Genomic DNA, 19,845 nt, shown 5'->3' on the forward strand with positions numbered 1-19,845 from the left:
CACATACCCATGCTGAGTGGGAGAAAGATCTCTGTAAATGGACAATTGTGTGTAAAAAAAAATTAAAAAATTGTCATTTACAGAGATATTTCTCCCACCCAGCATGGGTATGTGTAAAAATACACCCCAAAACACATTATACTACTTCTCCTGAGTACGGCAATACCACATGTGTGGCACTTTTTAGAAGCCTAACTGCGCTAAGGGGTCCAAAGTCCAATGAGCACCTTTAGGCTTTACAGGGGTGCTTACAATTTAGCACCCCCCAAAATGTCAGGACAGTAAACACACCCAACAAATGACCCCATTTTGGAAAGTAGACACTTCAAGGTATTCAGAGAGGGGCATGGTGAGTCCGTGGCAGATTTAATTTTTTTTTGTCGCAAGTTAGAAGAAATGGAAACTTTTTTTTTTTGTCACAAAGTGTCATTTTCCACTTACTTGTGACAAAAAATAATATCTTCTATGAATTCACCATGCCTCTCAGTGAATACTTTGGGATGTCTTCTTTCCAAAATTGGGTCATTTGGGGGGTATTTATACTATCCTGGAATTCTAGCCCCTCATGAAACATGAGAGGGGGTCAGAAAAGTCATAGATGCTTGAAAATGGGAAAATTCACTTTTTGCACCATAGTTTGTAAACGCTATAACTTTTACCCAAACCAATAAATATACACTGAATGGTTTTTTTTTTAATCAAAAACATGTTTGTCCACATTTTTCGCGCTGCATGTATACAGAAATTTTACTTTATTTGAAAAATGTCAGCACAGAAAGTTAAAAAAATCATTTTTTTGCCAAAATTCATGTCTTTTTTGATGAATATAATAAAAAGTAAAAATCGCAGCAGCAATCAAATAGCACCAAAAGAAAGCTTTATTAGTGACAAGAAAAGGAGCCAAAATTCATTTAGGTGGTAGGTTGTATGAGCGAGCAATAAACCGTGAAAGCTGCAGTGGTCTGAATGGAAAAAAAGTGCCTGGTCCTTAAGGGGGTTAAAGCCCACGGTCCTCAAGTGGTTAAAGATAATCTGTAAGAAAATAAAAGTGCCACTATGGTGTACTTACCTCGAGAGGGGGAATCCTCTGGATCTTAATGAGGCTTCCCTAGTCCTCTGCAGTAGCCCCGATCCAGTGCTGTCTCCCCCCGAAAATCTGCCAATGCGTGCATGCGGAGATATTTACCTTTACAATCCAACACAGGTGCAGTACCATCTTCCCCTCAGGCTCCTACGGAAATAGGTGAGCCTGATTGGGTCTGCTGTACTGAGCCTGGATCCGTGCGGCACAGGAGGAAGGGGAAGCCTCATTAGGATCTAGAGGCTTTCCCCTCCCAAAGTAAAGATCCCCCAAGGGCTCTTTTTTTTCTTTTTTTTTTCTACAGATTCTCCTTTTAAAGTAAATGGGAATCGATATAAAAAAAAAAATAGAGCCTTCCCTCTCCTCTCTCGCTCCTCGTTCCAGCACTGGCTCCCCAGTATCAGTATTTGACCAATTTTGCCAAATATGGCTCTCTCTCTCTGCCGCGAATGAGGCTTCAGAAGTCTTCAGGAGCCTTAGGCATTTTATTTACAAGGTGTGAAAATATCACCTAGGAGGAAACTCAGGTGATAAAGTTAATTGCATATGGGTCAATGACCCATATGCAATTAACTTTTTCTCCACATTTTTCACCTAGGTGATATTTTTAAACTTGTCAATAAAATTCCTTTTTGAGCCACCAGAAAGCAAGAAAATACTCAAAATAATTTTGACATTACCATTTCACCTACTTTTTGGTACTTTTTTTGTTGAAAAGTGCTGGAAAGCTATTTTAAATCGAAGATGAGAAATGATCTCTTAGGAGAAAACTTAGGTGAAAAAGTGAATTGCATATGGCCCAATGTGTCTAAAATCATGTTGTTGTTTTTTTAATATTCAAATCAACTTGTATTTTGACACAGATTCATGTACAGCTTTTTTCTGTTACCCTATAGATTGACGACCATGTCAGTATGATGCATGCTCATATCTTTGGGGCATATTTTGGATATGCAATGTCCTGGTCTATGGTTCAACCACTACTTGGTAACATAGCTAGTGAGCAGTATGAAAAATCTGAAACTACCTCAGAACTGTTTTCCATGCTTGGTAAGTAACTGACAAGTACATACATGTAATTAGCAGAGATAAACTTTTAATCCACAGTACCAGTTTGCCATTGCAAAAGGGGTTGCTGTTATATGCCAGGACTTTATCCCAGGAAAATTGGGCATGAATTAAACATTGGTGGTCTGTTGGCATAAGCAGAAGGCTCTAGAGATGCCTACAAGGCAAATATGATAAGGGTAGATGATGTTCTATGAATGTAAAAGCTTGCACATATCTTAGATGACTCTGTTCATACTTTTTCACCTACGTGGAATGGCTAGCATATAAGAGATTTTTACATGCTTGATATCTACTTAAAAATGATATAATGGTTAATGACTGTTGTAAATTTTGAGGAATCATTGGAAATGAATGCTTTGATTTTATTGTAATCCCAGACTCTGTCCAGTGTATTTGATTTAGCTCATCCACTGCAGATCAAATAATTATATTGCACTGCAGAAGACAGATGTTGTTTGTTTCTTTCTCTTGTCTAGTAAACATCAATTTAAGCTGCATTCATCAATTCAAGTGATTGCATTATGGGAAATGTGTATTGTTTTGGGATGTGAAACATAAATCAAATAGTACAGCCTCTTTCAACCAGCTGGTTACATAACAAAATAATAATCAAATGTGCATTAAAGTAGAAATTCCTGTACTTCCGTATTAAAGGAGTGTATCTAGATCTAGTGAAGCTGAGTAATCAGGGTCACTACATTTTCATTATTTCACAGAAAAGTTTCTGTGAAAAAATATTAAATAATTTAGTTTTCCTTCCAAAGTTTTTTTATATTCCAGCTTTTAATAACTAATCTCTAATCAACTTAAATCATCTTAACATTTTATATGCGTTGTTTATTTATTTTTTCCAATTGAAGCAATGCATTTCATATGATAGTACAATAAGAAGTGCTGATTATACCACAGATGGATTCTGTATCCCATGCACTGCAATGATTCTTCTACTTTGATTCCTGAGTTTTTACCCCTTAGCCACTTAAGTACCAGCGGTCTCTGCCCCCTTAAGGATCAGAGACCACTGGTACCATAAACGGCGGAATACCACCTAATCACCGCACATACCCATCGTCCATGCCGCACGTCGCAAACCTCAGGCCACCCACTCTGCCGTCTCTATGACGGCAGAGCTCTGTGAGCCAGTCAGGATCCGCTTTCATTGGCTCCTGACCTTGTCTATCAATGTAAGCCAATGGGAGTTGCGTACATTGATAGACAGGGTCAGGAGCCAATGAAAGCGGATCCTGACTGGCTTACAGTGCTCTGCCATCGTAGAGATGGCAGGGTGAGTGAACTGCAGTGGACAGAGAGAGACACAATCGGCGGGAGCAAGGTGAGCGGCAAGAACGCGCGACCTGGCAGCCACAACAGCATCAAAAGAGGGCGTAGATTTCAATTAGCGTTGTCCTTAACTGGTGACGATTTTGGCATTTCAGCTGTCACTATTACAGCACAGAAATAACTTTTTAATTACCTATGCCATCAAAGTGATACATATATTCTTTTTTTTCAGTGCAATCAGGGCCGGCCCGCTCATGAGGTGGGGTGAAACTTTTGCCTCAGGCAGCAAAGTTCTAGGGGCGGCATCCGCCCGTCCGTGGGTGCGGGGGTGGCGGCCGCCGAGCTGGAGGGGTAGCTGGCAGGATGGGGGTATTGGGCCTAGCTGTGGGGAGGGGGGTCGGACCCCCCCCTTCCTCACCTGGGTCCCCCAATCTGCACTCCCCTCTAGTTTTAAATGTAGCGTAAGCTTGCGACAACCAGTAAGTTTTTTCAAAACTTGCCTCAGGCGGCAAAGAGTCTAGGGCCGGCCCTGAATGCAATCTAGGCTTTTTTTGAGTAAAAATAATTTTGTAGGCATTTTGCATTTCACTGGGGAAAAATAGGTCTAAATCAGGCATGGGCAAACTCGGCCCTCCAGCTGTTACGGAACTACAAGTCCCACAATGCATTTGCCTTTATGAGTCATGACTGTGGCTGTCAGACTCCTGCAATGCATTGTGGGACTTGTAGTTCCTTAACAGCTGGAGGGCCAAGTTTGCCCATGCCTGGTCTAAATGCATTTTTTTTTCATTTTTCACCCTTCTCAATTTTCACATGACAAGTGGCCACAGTTATATATTATTTGGCATGTCCCAATAAAAATAATACCACCTTTTCACTCTGGCCTACCACCCCTCACAAGTGCTCTAAACCCACAGCTGAACTCTGGTCCCCTACCTTTCGTGTCCCTACCTCTCCCTCTAGATTGTAAGCCTTTGGGCAGGGTCCTCCTCCTTGTGTGTCCTGCCTGATCATGCAGCTCCATTACTGTGCACCCATGCTATGCATTTGAGTGAACCTAACTTGCCTAATCTCCATGCTCCCATCCAGTGACTGACTAAGCATTACCTTGTACTCATACTGTGCTGCGTGATCTGGTTTTTCTTGTATTCCTGTATTGTCATATTGCTGTATGTCACCCCTAAATATTGTATGTAACCTAAACTAATGTCCAGCACTGCGTAATATGTTGGCGCTTTATAAATACAACAAATAAATAACCACTTTATCCACAAGTCAGTAGATATATGTCCTCTGTGACTTCATCTAAGCCACAAGACAGTAGAAATACATCTTGTAGCAGAAGCAGTGCTGTGCAGGATTGTGCTTGCTCCTGTGCACATTTCTGGCACTATCTGATGCAGCACTAATTGGCGAATGGGAATATATGTTTCCTGAGCTAATGAGATTGATTGTTACTATTAAAAATACTTTTATTTTCTCATTTCATAGTGAAAAATACACTCTGTAGCATTATTTCAGAATCAAATATCTTCACCATAAATTGTGACCAGGACATAATCTAAGTTTTGTGATAAGCAGTAAGAATAGCCAAACAAAATTTGTGTTTTTTATCTACAATAGCACTTTTTATTTTTAAACTGGAATTGGTTGTAACGCTGGGGGGGTCATACTTTCTGACCAGCCAGCACAACAAGGCTAAGAGCTAAATTATGGAAAAGACTACACAGGCTTCCCAGAGCAACTGCAGCTCTGGGCTTCTGATAAGACGCAATGGCAGCGCAGTGCGATGTTGCGCTGCTGTTGCGATAGCAAACATTAAGACAGATACAAGACAGACTGGAATGAGGTAGCCAATAGCAACCACAGCAATGGCTACCTGCAAGGACAGGACTAGGAGAACAGAGGCTGACAGAATGAATGCTTGCTAAACTAGTCACTGCCACAGTGACAGCAAGCATTCACCAAGACAGGAGTGAGGTAACCAATAGCAACCACAGCAATGGCTACCTCGCAAGGACAGGACAGAATAGTCAGGAAATAGCAGAATCAAAGGCAGGCAAACGTAATACATAGACAAATATACAATAGATATGATTTCCTAGCATATTACAATTTACAGCTATCAATGAAACTACAAACTACTGACTAACATATGTATATATCGGCGATGAACCGATATATAACATAAGCAAGGAAAACTGGCTAGGAACTGGAGCCATACCGCGAACAAGGCTAGGCAATACAAAATCTCGGGACTAGAAGGAGTACGTATATATGTCCCCGTGGGAAATATATAACGTAGCTCCACAGGATAACTGAACTAAGACAAGGAATATATTTTACAAGATCAAGGGACCCAGTAACAGCCTAGACAGAGCTGAAACTATGACGGGTCGGGGTCTAGCAGGAGAAGCAGGCCTTTATGCTGGCATCAGCCAATGGATGCAAGCATGCAAATCTCCACACAGCTGAATGGTAATCACTCAATCCTGTGCTGGCTTGAACACAATTTTCTAGCTGAAAGACCATCATAACAAATGCATGCAGTACTATGCAAGAACATGCATGCAGGAAATCCAGGGCTATCTGGCTGCAGCTCAGCTGCAGCAAACCATTAGTGGAATAATGACAGTATTCTGAGCTGTCCAGAACTGCAGAGCAATTGCAAATGACAAAGTGACTCACTGCGAATGCACAACCGAATGCAAACTGACAAACCAGAACTGTCCATTTGCGGCTCCACCTGCAATGGACAGAACACGTCACATGAGGAATCCTAACATTGGTAAAACTGAGAAATAAATGGTTTTTCTATTTTTTTCTTTGTTTTCCCATTAAAATTCATAGAAAACAAAATTGTTTGAGGGAAAAAAATGGCATACAATGAAAGTCTAGTTTGTCTTGAAAAAAAACAATATATATTTCGTTTCTGTGTCGTAAGTAGGGATAAAGTTATTTCTGATTAAATAAGGACATGGCTAAACTGTCAAAACTGCTCTGGTCCATAAGTGGGAAAAAAGGTCTGGATGCGAAGTGGTTAAATAACTAAATATGCCATATTTCATCACTAGAGCATGTAGCATAGTTTTATCACCAACATGTGTGTCTGTAGCGATTGGATACAATCGCTAAGGCACACAGGGTGGGGACCCTGGTGCTGTATGGATACTTTGCTAGACAAATGCACAGCGATGCATCCCTACAGCATTGGGTCCCTGAACTGCTGTTCTAGCGATCACATCCGATCACTATGGGCGGAAGCCATTACAGGTGTCCATGAATCTTAAGGCCAAGTGTAGGTGAAGGTGACACAAGAGGTTAATTAGGGTCAACTTAACTTTCTGCATGCTTGCTGAAAAACATTTGATTGAGACAATGCGGGACATGCTTGTGAACCGGGCTATAACATGAGAAAAACTGTAGTGCTCAATTTATGTGTTCATGTTTGGATAATCTGCGTGGGATGTGTAAAAAAAGGCTGCATATACCTAATTATCCTTAGATTAATGTCAGCTGTCTTTTATTTCACCTTTAGGCACTCTGTTTATGTGGATGTTTTGGCCTTCCTACAATTCTTTGTTGCTCAAACACAACACTACACAGCTTAGAAATGCTATTTACAATACGTATTTTTCATTGGCTGCCAGCACTGTTGCCGTGTTCTTTGCATCTGTCCTTCTCAGTGGGAAAGGAAAGTTTAAAATGGTAAGTTCAATTGTAATTTCTGTAATGATAAAAGCATTTATGCATATTTAAAGACTAACTCAGGCACAGGTGTTTCCTAGTCATGTGTAGACAGAGGTTGTTTCATCTGTGCATATGAAGTCCATCAGTGCATTATTAGTTAATATCAATCAAATCACTGTTAAACAGCCTGGTCAGGAGAAGCCCCTCTCTAGCTACTTCATCCCACATAGGCTGCAAAACATCTCTAAAATCTGCGTTCCATCCATCACAGTCTGAAAGGCACGATGATAAGCATTGAGCAAAGAACAGTGACCGTTATTTGGGTCCCAACACTGATTGGACTGGAGCTATCGGTAAGTCCTATTTCTGGTAAATTCTGGTAATGGTCAAGCTAATTTGCATACTCCACAAAGTTTTTTGCCCAATAACTTGGCTGAGCCAAGCAGTAGCAACAGCTCTGCCCACAGGACCCTACATTTAATACCTTCATTTGTGCTGTTCCAAGTGATATGGCCACATTTCTTAAAAATAAATGCTGGCATTCAGACACCAAAATAAAATAGAAATGACATAAACACAACATTTGGACTCAAATGCAAATTAAGGCCTTTTTCATCCAACTGATTGCCCAGACAGTCACCTGTTGTGTTGATTCAACTACTGCTAAATGCTCGTCTTTTTGGTTTATGCTTTGTCCCAAATCCTGATGTCCACCCAGTGTTCGGAAGCTCAGCCACTGGAGTACAGAATGTATGCACAATGCTAGAACATTGCCAAATGAATGTGATGAGCTAAGATCAGGCATTCCAGAGACCTTTACCACCCATATGTTGGTTGCAACTATTTTTGGCCACTTAATATCTGCTCCGAACAAATGCGGCTTACACCTTCCACCATTCTGAAGCTCATTTACTCTGTGGTTACGTGGCAGTTTCTCCATGAGAAAACCAGCGTTCAACCACTCGTGTGATATCGATTTCACATGGTATAATTACAACTGTGCCTGAAAATGGACTGTAAATGCAGAAAGACAAGACAAATAACATTTACGTTGCGTTTTTCTCCTGGCAGGACTTAAATCGCTTGAGCTGCAGCCACAGGGCATGTTAAATAGGCAGTAGCAGTGTTAGGGAGTCTTGTCCATGGACTCCTTGCTGAATACATACTAGCTTACTGAACAGGAAGAGACAAGACTTTGTTTAACATGCTCTGGTCTAGGAGTGACACGGTTTCAGTTTAAATTTGCTTTTTTATTTTTAAATACAGTATACTTGAAACATTTATTCTTGTTTAACCTCCTTAGCGGTAACCCCAAGTCAGGTTCGCCACGGAAATCTGCAGCTCAGAGCGGTAACCCCGAGTTGCATCCATCGGAGGTGTGGAAAGTGCAGATCTATCTAGCGGTATGATTTTTATGGTCTGAAAGCTTGTGAAAAAAATTGCACCGCTTTTGGAAAACAAATCTGGAAATAATCATACCGCCTGGGAGGTTAAAGTTAGTTCAGTCTAAAGGATTTACTAAGGCATCCTCTGTGGGAATATCACAAGCAATGCAGAAAACATGGATTGCTATAATGAGGTAACAGACTATATCTGCCAGTGCCACTGAGGTTACATTGAAAAAGAGTGAGTGTTACAGGAAAAGTAGTAGTTATGGTATTGCAATTCCATGCAGGCACCCACAGTGAGGAAGGTTTTTTTTTCGTTTTTTTTTTATAAACCTAATGTGTCCTAGATTCATTAAGCACACTCTCACCATGGATGATGTCTTTAACTGTATTTACATAGCTGCTAATTGACAAATCTTTCAGCAACTCGGAATAATGTGACTCTGGTGAGGGCAGAACATACTAATCACTTAATTGGAGACAGCTTTATAACAATTCGAGCCTAGGTGTGTTTGATCATTTGATATCCCCACTGGATATGCTTGGAGTCTTCTGGAGATACCATAGGGATAGTTTACACAGATGGTCTGGGAACGGTGTAATTACCACCCCCCATTTATCTCAAATCAGCTGCTAACAGTTGTGAACATTTTCAAGTACAGACGCACACAGTTGTGTTGAGTGGTTAGTAGGTAGTTAACAGGAATTTGTTTAATGGTCACATGTCCCCTGTGTCTACACTACTGCACTACACTACACTACTGATCTAGTGTTTTTGAGAATGGTTTTCCACTTTTCTATACTTAACATTGAGGCAGAATTGCCTCAGAAATCAGCAAAAATGCTGCAGGACCCGAGTTTGCGTTTGGGGAAAAAACAAACTGCTCTGGTGTGCACCAGCCCATTGCAGTACATTAGGTTTTCAGCCCGCAAGCGTTTTAAAAAATGCTCAGAACCGCTCTTGGTGTGCACCAGTCCTAGTCTAATATGTTTGCAGAGAATAGGTGAGTACTACAGTAGAAAAATAAAGAACTTAGATACTTACCTTAGTAGTAGAAAGCCACTAGGACAACCTTTCTCAACCTTTTTACCCTGGAGGAACCCTGCAAATAACTTTTGGATCTCAAGGAACCCCTGCAAACAATTTTATAATCTCGAGGAACCCCTGCATTTTTTTTCCGGAGGCATGGTCTTTAAAAGTAGGTGAGGCTGTTAGTTTCACAACCTCCTATTACATTGCCACTCATTATACTGTGTTCATTATTATTCTGACCCCCAATTTAGTGCTTCTTTTTACAGTACCCCCTATTATAATGTGCTATATTATACTTCCTCCACGATGGGGGAAAATGCCCCCTGCAGAGTCCTCAAGGAACCCTGGGGTTCCAGGGAACCCTTGTTGAGAAAGCCTGCTCTAGGATAAAGAGGATAAAGATGGACCCATTGCTGCAACTATGGGCTATAGAAGGCAAGCCCCTGGATTAATTAGAGGCTTCTCACTACTAAAATAAAATATCCCTCAGGCGATAATCCGTCCGACAGGATGGATCCTAAACAATAATTAACCCTCAGTTACTGCTTCCTAAACAAGTCCCACAAGGACACAAGTGGGAATTTGAGAATTTGGGGTTGCTCCATCCACTAAACAGTGGTTTGTTGTGTTGGATGCAACAAAGCACAATTTAAAACACCTATAATTTCTTGAAAACAATAGCTAACCGGAGACTGAAGTGGAAAGATATCTTCTGACATTAAGGTACAGTATGGTTTGTGTATCAATGACACATCACTTTTTTATGAAAATGCAATTATTGTGTAAACAGTGCTTGTGTGGCAGACTGTGTAGCACTCCCTGTAGCTCTTTCCCCTGATATTGTACACAGGGGGAGGGTGGCCCCATACATGTTGTATGGGACCTGGATTTGGTTTGATTTTGTTTGATTTTGTTTTTGTTTCAGCACTAGTTAGAATCTATGGTGGGCTTGGGCTTTTACTTCTCCTTTGGGAAATGTGTGTTTGAATGTCACTCTGACTGTGTTCGAGTCACCTTAATTTTCTGTATTCTCAGATTCAGATCCGCAATGCTGTGCTGGCTGGTGGTGTTGCAGTTGGATTTACAGCTTCCATTGTTCAGTATCCCTGGGTTACCATGACTCTAGGGCTAATAGCTGGACTTGCTTCTGTATTTGGTCTAAGATACATGAAGGTAATCAGTTACATCATATCAGTAACATTGTGCATCATAACCCTTTCTAAATGTGCCTCAAATTTAGGATGGCGATGGTTAAAACACATTTAATTTTTGACGGGACTATTGCATTGCCCTCTATGCTGGCCTTCTTTTTTTCCACAAAAGTATTTTATTGAAAGCAATAAGTGTACAGTACAGAGAATAAGGGAGTGCATAAACATCTGCGTAATTGCACTAGTACACGCAAAGAAAACATTCACAATTTATCAGTAAAGTGCATAATGAAACAATAGAACATGAATGCCAAAACAGTGACTAACAATTTGGCTGAACCTCTATGTCAGTGGGCTCTGACGTATGTCATAAATTTTAGCCTAGTTGTGCTTACTGCCTCGCTAGGTGGCAGTGTCTGTACGGTGCTAAATTACAGGTGAGTGCCAGCAGCTCTAAGGCCTCTGTCGCCGGCACCCATCATGGTGTCCACAGGTTGGACTGTAAATGGATAAGCTACATGGAGGCCCACCAAGCAGCGGTGGGCAGTTAGGTATATGATTTAGCTGTGGAGACCAGAACAACTAGGTCACATATGCTCCTAGGAGGGGGGGAAGAAACAGCAAGTAGTTTTTCCGACCCCTAGAAGGTCAGGGCAGGCGTCTGCGCCTGGTCCAGAGAGAAGAGGCTCAAGAGACTGAGGAAGAGAAGAAGGGCGGAGGACAGTGGCAGAAGCAGAGAAAAAGAAGAGGAGTAGAAAAAGGCGGGGGGGGGGGGGGAGGGGGGAGCAACCATCCCTGGCTACATCAGATGCCAACCCTCCCCTAAATTAGCAGGAGAGATGTGGAGAGTCCCTGGTGGTATTGATTAATATAAGGGAGCCAGGTTTTTTCAAAGCTGGGGAGGGAGTCTTCAAGGATAGCCTTCATCCTGTCAAAACATAATGCGTTGCTCAAGTTAGTTCTGAATTGGGCTATTGGCAGGGTTGAGGATTTCCATGAGCTAGCTATGACCCGTTTACCCGCCAGGCAAATATGCATGAGTAATCTGTATTGGTGTTTAGTTATTGCTGGAGGACGCATGCCCAAGAGAACAATTTCAGGGAGCTTGGGGATCCTGACTGTAATAGTAGAGTAGATGACCTGGTAAATTCTGATCCAGAACCTCCGGACTCTAGGGCATGTCCACCATACATGTAAGAAGGTGCCCCTCTGGCCACAGCCACGAAAGCATAATCCGCTGCATTTTGAATCGAATTTAGAAATGCGGTGTGGGGTGAGATACCACCTTAGGAGCACCTTATATTGGGTTTCTACAAGTGAGGCGCTTATCGAGCATTGTGGGGTATTTGACCATACAGTAAGCAAATCCTCGCTCTCAAGCGTGGTGTCTAAATCCTGTTCCCATTTTGTAATATAGGGTGGTTTTGGGAGACCAGGGGGAGAGACGATGTTCCTATATAATGAGGATATTAAGCCCGGGGAGCCTGGGTCAGAGGCACAGATGTGTTCAAACCCCGTGCGCGTCCGGAGTGAGCTGTGACCCTTGATTAGTGAGGAAAAGAAATGTTTTATTTGCAAGTAGCGGAAGGATTCTGACTCTGGCAACTGATATTTTTCTTTTAGGAATGTAAAAGATTTGATTGCGGTGTCGGTGGTCAGGTCGTATAGGGATGTTAGGTGTTTATGTTGCCACCAATGAAATGCTGAGGGGTTTTCGATACCCGGGGTGAAACTAGGGTGACCTAGGAAAGAGGTGAGGGGGAGGTGTGCTGATACTAGGCTGCCTCTATGCTTAGTCGCGTCCCATATTCTGAGAGAGTGTTTAATGATTGGGTTATTGATAATCCCCCGTTGCTTGGGAGATAACCATAGCAGATTCCCGAGGGAGATGGGAGAGCAGATAGACTGTTCTATCCGAGTCCATTTGGGGGGTTGAGGTGTCGTATTCCACATAGCTAGCTGTGATATCTGCGCAGCTTTGTAATAAGCACTGATGTTGGGGACACCCAGACCCCCGTCGCATTTTAGACGTAGCAATGTGCTCCTAGGGACTCGTGGTTTAGTTTTACCCCATATAAATGCAAAGATGGAAGATTGCAAGTTTTTGAGTATTGTGGCAGGGATGTTCACGGGCAAAACGCGGAAAGCATAGAGCAGCCTCGGTAGAACCACCATTTTAGTAGCAGCTATGCGGCCGACCCAGGAAATACAGTATCGCTTCCAACATTCCATGGACTGGGTGACCCCTTTAATTAAGTCTGGGTAGTTTGCCTTAAACATGGTATGGTAGGAGCTAGTGAGATAGATTCCTAGGTATTTTAGTTTATTGGGTTCCCATTTAAAATCACATGAAGCTTTCAAGGGCTCAAGCTCTTGAGGGGGGAGGGATATGTTGAGAGCACAGGATTTCTGACTATTTATTCGGAGACCCGACATATCCTCAAACGTTAGCAGGATATCAGCCAGGTTAGAGAGCGAGTTTTGGGTGTCTGTAAGTGTCAGGACCACGTCGTCTGCGTACATGCAGATTTTGTGCTGAAGGCCAGCAATGGGGAGCCCCCTGATCCCTTCATGCTTATTTATTAGTATGGCAAGGGGTTCCATGGCGAGTTATGCTGGCCTTCTAAATAAAGACCTACACGACCTGCAGCTAGTACAGAATGCTGCCGCAAGACTGTTAACAAGCCAACCCTGTCATTGCCACATAACACCAAACCTTTGCTCACTACACTGGCTACCCATAAAATAGAGCATTCTTTTCAAAATTAATAATCCTAAACCTAACATTTGTATAGCGCTTTTCTCCTGTTGGACTCAAAGTGTTCAAGAGCTGCAGCCACTAAGGGCGCGCTCAAGAAGCCACCCTGCAGTGTTAAGAAGACTTACCTAAGGACTTCTTACTGAATAGGTACTGACCATGGCCAGGGATCGAACCCTGGACTCCCATGTCAAAGGCAGAGCATGCTGCTAACATTCAAATCCCTACACGATCTAGGCCCAAGATACCTGAAGGATCTGTTGCAACTGCGTCACACCTTCTACAACCTCAGCTTTACAAATGTTTTGTTGTTGTAGACTTACAACCACTTGTTCAGATTAAATACATTCCTTTAAATAGGAAAAGCTATTCTCTGCCAAAGAGTACATTCCATAATGACTGTTGCTAGACAGATCTACTGTGGCTCTTATGGTCCCTTATGAGAGAATAGTCACTAATACAATCTCGGTACTCGTACTACAGACCCATATTGCCTTTTTTTCTTGACTACTCCATGCCTGCAGCTTCCCCAGTACATTCTGAATTCTAACAGTTAAGGATGTCCACAAAGAAGAGAATGAAAAGCTCTACTGTATGTTATGGAGAATGGAGTGATGCAGTATTGTACCATAACTTGCCTTTGTGGTAACTGAGCTGGACAGACCTGAAGTTTCTGCTACAGAAAACTTACCCGTGGCTTTAACAGGGGCTTTTACAATGTAGCACGTGATTCTACTGGCTAACAGCCTTGCTAACTACACATAGGAGATTTTGGTAAACTTGACCTATACAGACAGTCCCCTATTTACAAATGACTCAAGCTACATTGTCTCAGAGATACAAAGTATGTTGTCTTCATTCATGTACAAAATATACAATTCTGCATTTTTATCAAATATTTATCTTGTTAAAGCCTCTTGCACACTACATGCAATTCCGATTAAAAAAAGTACTACAAGCTGCTACGTTTTTTAATTGAAATAAAAAATCTGATCGTATAAAAAAAATCTGAATTGTATGTAGTGTGCAAGAGGCCTAAATGTTACATTATTGTATAAACTGTTATAAATATTTGAAAACACTTTAAAAGCACGATGAAAACAACCAAAAAAAAAACATAATTCATACTATATCTCCAAATCCAGAGTTGCCCTAAAGTAAATAATTTATCCACGTTTCACCATGTTCAACACAGGACTCAATTTACAAACAAATTCAACTTACAATCTCCTGTAACCCAACCTGTTTGTAAGTAGGGGACTGCCTGTAATGGATCATGTATCTTTTTATATATTGCCAGTTGTTTTCTGACAACTACCAACAATATATCATTTTGCAGGACTCTTTAAAAGTCATTACTTTAGTGCATGACACGTGTGGTGTTCACTACACATTTGGATTGCCTGGTTTGATTGGAGCACTGGCCTATGCACTTGTAATCCTAGTGGCAGATTTTGGAGAATTTAGACTGTAAGTATTCCGTTTCTTTTACATTTGTCTGTATGTGATATATACATTATGTGTAGGACTGTGCTTACAGTATTAGGTCGCCCCGCCTCCTCAGTTTAGATAACCAGATGTGCACCCAGTATTAAGTAGTCCTCCTTCCCAATATAGACAGTCAGATGTGATGGAGCAGAGTGGTAGGCACACGCAGATAGGCACCCGGTATAACAAATTAGAGTTCTTTACTGAAGAAAACATACGAAGATAAATCATACAAAACCATCAGGTAATGCAGTTTAATTAGGACAGAGAGGAACATGGAATGAATACAGGAAAATCACAATACCCTAGAGATCATTGCAGCACATTACAGACAGTGACATCTTGTGGTTGCTGTACTATACTGCAGTTTAAGTTATTCTGTTCTTAAATCTAACAAGATTTGCCCCTAGTATTAGGTAGTCCCTCTACAGTATAGATAGTCGGATGTGCCCCCAGTATAAGACAGCCCCCTCCCCACTATAGTCAGATGTGCCCCCAGTATTAGGCAGCCCTCCTCCTTTGTATAGTCAGATGTGCTCACAGTATAAGGCAGCGTTCTCCCCAATATAGTCAGATGTGGCCCCAGTATTAGGCAGCCCCTCTCATCTGTATAGTCAGATGTGCTCCCAGTATTCGGCAGCCCCTCTCCTCTGTATAGTCAGATGTGCACCCAGTATTAGGCAGCCCGTCTCCTCTGTATAGTCAGATGTTCTTCCATTATTAGGCAGCCCCTCTCCTCTGTATAGTCAGATGTTCTTCCAGTATTCGGCAGCCCCTCTCCTCTGTATAGTCAGATGTGCACCCAGTATTAGGCAGCCCGTCTCCTCTGTATAGTCAGATGTTCTTCCAGTATTAGGCAGCCCCTCTCCTCTGTGTAGTCAGATGTTCTTCCAGTATTAGGCAGCCCCTCTCCTCTGTATAGTCAGATGTTCTTCCAGTATTAGGCAGCCCCTCTCCTCTGTATAGTCAGATGTTCTTCCAGTATTAGGCAGCCCCTCTCCTCTGTATAGTCAGATGTTCTTCCAGTATTAGGCAGCCCCTCTCCTCTGTATAGTCAGATGTGCACCCAGTATTAGTCAGCCTCCCTCCCCCATATGCAGAGTATGCGGAGCAAGCTGCAATAGTTACCTTGGCACCGCCAGGATCCCGGTCACATAGTAGCAGCGTCCCCTCTCTGTCTCCTCCAGCGACGCATGTGATGAGAGGCGCCACTGAGGGCGTCCCAGAGATGAGAAGCTGTGACAAGGTGAAAAGGGATCCCGACAGCGCTGAGTTTCCACCTTCATATTACTATATATTTGTTATGTTTTTGGTGGTGTGAGAAACAAGGTTATGGTGGTCAGGGTAGGATAATAGAGCAATACATGTCATTAGAGGAATTGCAAAATTATGTAAATATAATGTGGAGATACAAAGTATGCATACAAAATAGTCTTGCCAATTTCTGTTCTATGCTGTTATGTATTATTATTTCATATGTATATAGCACTGACATCTTCCACAGCACTTTAACAGAGTGAATTGTCTTGACACTAACTGCCCCTCAGAGGAGCTCACAATCTAATTCCTACCATAGTCTTATGTCCATCATGGTCTGAGGCCAATTTAGGAGGGGGGGAGGGAACCAAATTAACTTAACCGTATGTTTTTTGGATATATTAATACATATTAATAAGTCTCTCTCTACTCCTTTCTCCCTCTCTTTCTCCACAGTCCTGCTTATCAGCCATTAGTTGTTATCGGCTGTCTCTTTATGACACTGTCACTAAGTGTGGTTGGTGGACTTATAACTGGTCAGTATAAACTTGTGCTAGATAATTGTAGTTTTCTCTTTATACTGTGTTCTATATAGGACTTAAATAACTTGTGCTGTATACGCTTTTAAAGGAAAACCCCTAATAAAAAGGGAAACTTCACTAAACGAAATGTGCAATACCTAGTTCATGTTCGTTGTTTTTTTGTTTTTCATTCATTAATTACAAAAAAATATATCCTCAATAAAACTGAAACTACAATAAGCTGAAGCCTTACAAACAAATCTGCTGCTAACTATAATTTAAGGTGCCCATTAACAGTACATCTTCATTGTACAAACTCACCACATCTACATAAATTATCCATTCACAGTATATTCACTCAGCTTACCCTTCTACAAGATTGTACATTATGAGAGTATCCATTTAGTATTCAAAGGGTTTTTATTAAAAGTGCAAAAGAAAAAGACAAAAGGTGAAAACAATCGCAAAAGACATGTAATATATCTCATTGCTTACTAAAAGCATATGGAGAGAGTATCCATTTAAATCATATTCACTCAGTTTACCTTTCCACTGCATTGATATGGTACAATCAAGATCATATCATTGATAGGCACCTTGCTTTGTATGTACAGGTGTATTAATTTAATCAAGAGAGAAATTGATCTGTGTACTGCCATTCACTGACCTAAAGCTAGCCAATAATCATTTTAAAAGTGAACCAAAGATGCGCAAAAGTGTTTGGTAGAATTTTTAATACAAATAATTGGACCCCATATTAAAATTATGAACATAAAGTCAGTCCACTCCTCTGAGGTGGATTTTACTTAATGGTGGGGCCTAAGTCCTTATACATTCTTGTTCTAATGTTTTATGGTTATGATTAAGGGCTGAGTGTTTTCCAATTCACAAGAGCCTTTTTGTAATTATGTGTCAGTAAATTTTGGATTTGAATCGTACTCTACTGTGAACTGCAGACTGCAGATCTATACACATGGTCATTGGAACCTGGTTGTACCTTGGTTGTCCGTAGCAATAGGGGATGCAGAGGTAGTGACCGCACCAGAGCCCCTGGACCAGAGGGGCCCTCCTTCAACTGCTTTATTAGCTCTTTATTAAGGCTACATTGGTAATGGTTATGCATCCCACAGCATGCCTTTCCTCATACATTGAAATCAAATGTTTTGCTCAACTTTTGGTCAATAACTGAATCAACTAAGGCAAGACATATTAATAAGCACAGTTATACTATGTTCCCACTTGAGCCAGACTCCAACGGCCGGGGGGAGTGGACAGTGTTGTGTCCACTCCAATTGTCTATTTGAGGTCCGGTTGGAGCCTGGGCTTGTACTGCACCCTTGAAGTCTATTTTGCAGGCCGCAAGCAGTAATTTTGTATTGCAGTCACTCCTCACATATACAAAATTAGTATACAAAACTATATACCATACAAAGTGAAGAATCTTTTTTTAGCAGTTATAATTTCATAAGTTATATGAGATTCAGTCCTATATACAGCGGGGTGCACAAAAGACCGGCCTGTCTGTCACGAGCAGTGAGTTTACAGGCAAATGCTGGCTGGTCCCGGTACACCTCTATCCCTCTTGTGTGAGAGCGCTCTCCAGCTTAATTGAAGCCTGTGTTGCCTTGCTTCCATCCCATGTGGGTAACGCTCTCATATGGCCACAAATGCAGTTGACACAGGCTTTAATTAAGATGGAGACTTGACAGACAGCAGGTATAGCGTAAGGCCCGGGACCCACTCACAGCTATTCTGCAGCTTTTGCAGATCACCGGCAATCAGCAAAGCACTGCAACAAAGGAACCCTATGAGGGTGGTTCCACTTGCAGCTTTGCCGACCGTCACACATTGCTGTTTGCAAAATTTTGGGTGCAATCCCGGAGCAATCGCATTAGTGGTTACAGTAGCCAAATCTCTGCGGGAATCGTGGCACTTTCATGATTTGGCAAATCGCGGGTGCTTTGCAATTTCCCCCAAAGCGCCTGTAGTGGGTCCCAGGCCTAAGAGGCACACGGGGACCGGCCGGCCAGCATCTGCCTGTATACTTGCATTCAAGGCAGGTCTTTCATGCGCCACCCTGTACAATAAACTGGTAATTTAGCATCTGTAAAAACAGGAGTGCTGCTGTACTATGCAATAACAGCATTTTAATTTGCCTCTTTTTGGAGATAAATCAGAGCCCTCTTTTTGCTTCACAAATTGCTCTGATAGCTCCTGATTACCAGTAAGGTATCTAAGCAAAATCTGGCTTGGGAGAGGTTTTTGTTATTTACAGAAAAATAATTCACATGCACAAACTCTTGGAACACATTTGCAAGCCAAATGAGGGTGATGAATCAAGCAAAGATGAAGACATTAAAGACTGAGAAGCTTTAGCACAAAGTATAAGCAAAAAACTATGATTCCCTTTCCCGCATGAAGTCCTGTATCGCTTAGTAGTTTGTTATGTGTGCCGTATAAAAAATGTACAGGTCTTACGGCATTTTAAATGTTTTCCACCTCACTGTTATTGATAATTCATTTGATCTCTTACATTTTTACCAACAGGTTTCCTATTGAAGTGTAGAATCTTCAAGCCCCCCAAGGAATGGCATTATTTTCATGATCAGCCATACTGGGAGGTAAGATATATACTTCATATATGTCAGCCATTGACCGTTTTGAGATCGCCGATAGTTAAAACCACACCACAATTGTAGCTGCCTAAGCCTGATGTGGTGTAGTTTTAACACCCACACCCACTCTGGAGCACTGGAAGCAATAGTGCGTCTCCGCTGGCACAGATCTCCGCTGTCTAAAGACAGCTGAATTCCATACATCGGTCAGGAGCTGTTTTCATTAGCTCCTGACCTCCTGATCACAGTGATCAGAAAGTAGAAAACTGAAAAAAGGCTTTGGTCTTTAAAGAGAACCCGAGGTGTGTTTGAAGAATGTTATCTACATACAGAGGCTGGATCTGCCTATACAGCCCAGCCTCTGTTGCTATTTCATACCCCCCTAATGTCCCCCTGCACTCTGCAATCAGACATAGATCACAGCCGCGCTGTGTGTGCTGTGTTTACATCTGTAGTGTCAGTCTCGGCTGCTCCTCCGCCTCCTGCAGAGCTCCGGTCCCTGCCCCCCTCC

The 19,845-nt window shown here is 41.9% G+C and overlaps 1 protein-coding gene across 5 annotated transcripts in view; it reads left to right on the forward strand.

The window, feature by feature from the left end:
* The window catches only part of LOC137544351 (RH-like protein), a 107,756-nt gene that overhangs the window by 86,462 nt on the left and 1,449 nt on the right, over positions 1-19,845 (forward strand). For all 5 annotated transcript variants that reach the window (XM_068265417.1, XM_068265420.1, XM_068265418.1 and 2 more), the window contains 6 exons: positions 1,978-2,131; positions 6,972-7,141; positions 10,580-10,717; positions 14,793-14,923; positions 16,655-16,734; positions 19,267-19,340. In XM_068265417.1, the coding sequence (XP_068121518.1) occupies positions 1,978-2,131; positions 6,972-7,141; positions 10,580-10,717; positions 14,793-14,923; positions 16,655-16,734; positions 19,267-19,340 (747 nt within the window). The remainder of the gene's footprint in view (positions 1-1,977; positions 2,132-6,971; positions 7,142-10,579; positions 10,718-14,792; positions 14,924-16,654; positions 16,735-19,266; positions 19,341-19,845) is intronic.

The sequence above is a fragment of the Hyperolius riggenbachi genome, chromosome 2 (genome assembly GCF_040937935.1).
Source record: "Hyperolius riggenbachi isolate aHypRig1 chromosome 2, aHypRig1.pri, whole genome shotgun sequence".
Lineage (NCBI taxonomy): Eukaryota > Metazoa > Chordata > Amphibia > Anura > Hyperoliidae > Hyperolius > Hyperolius riggenbachi.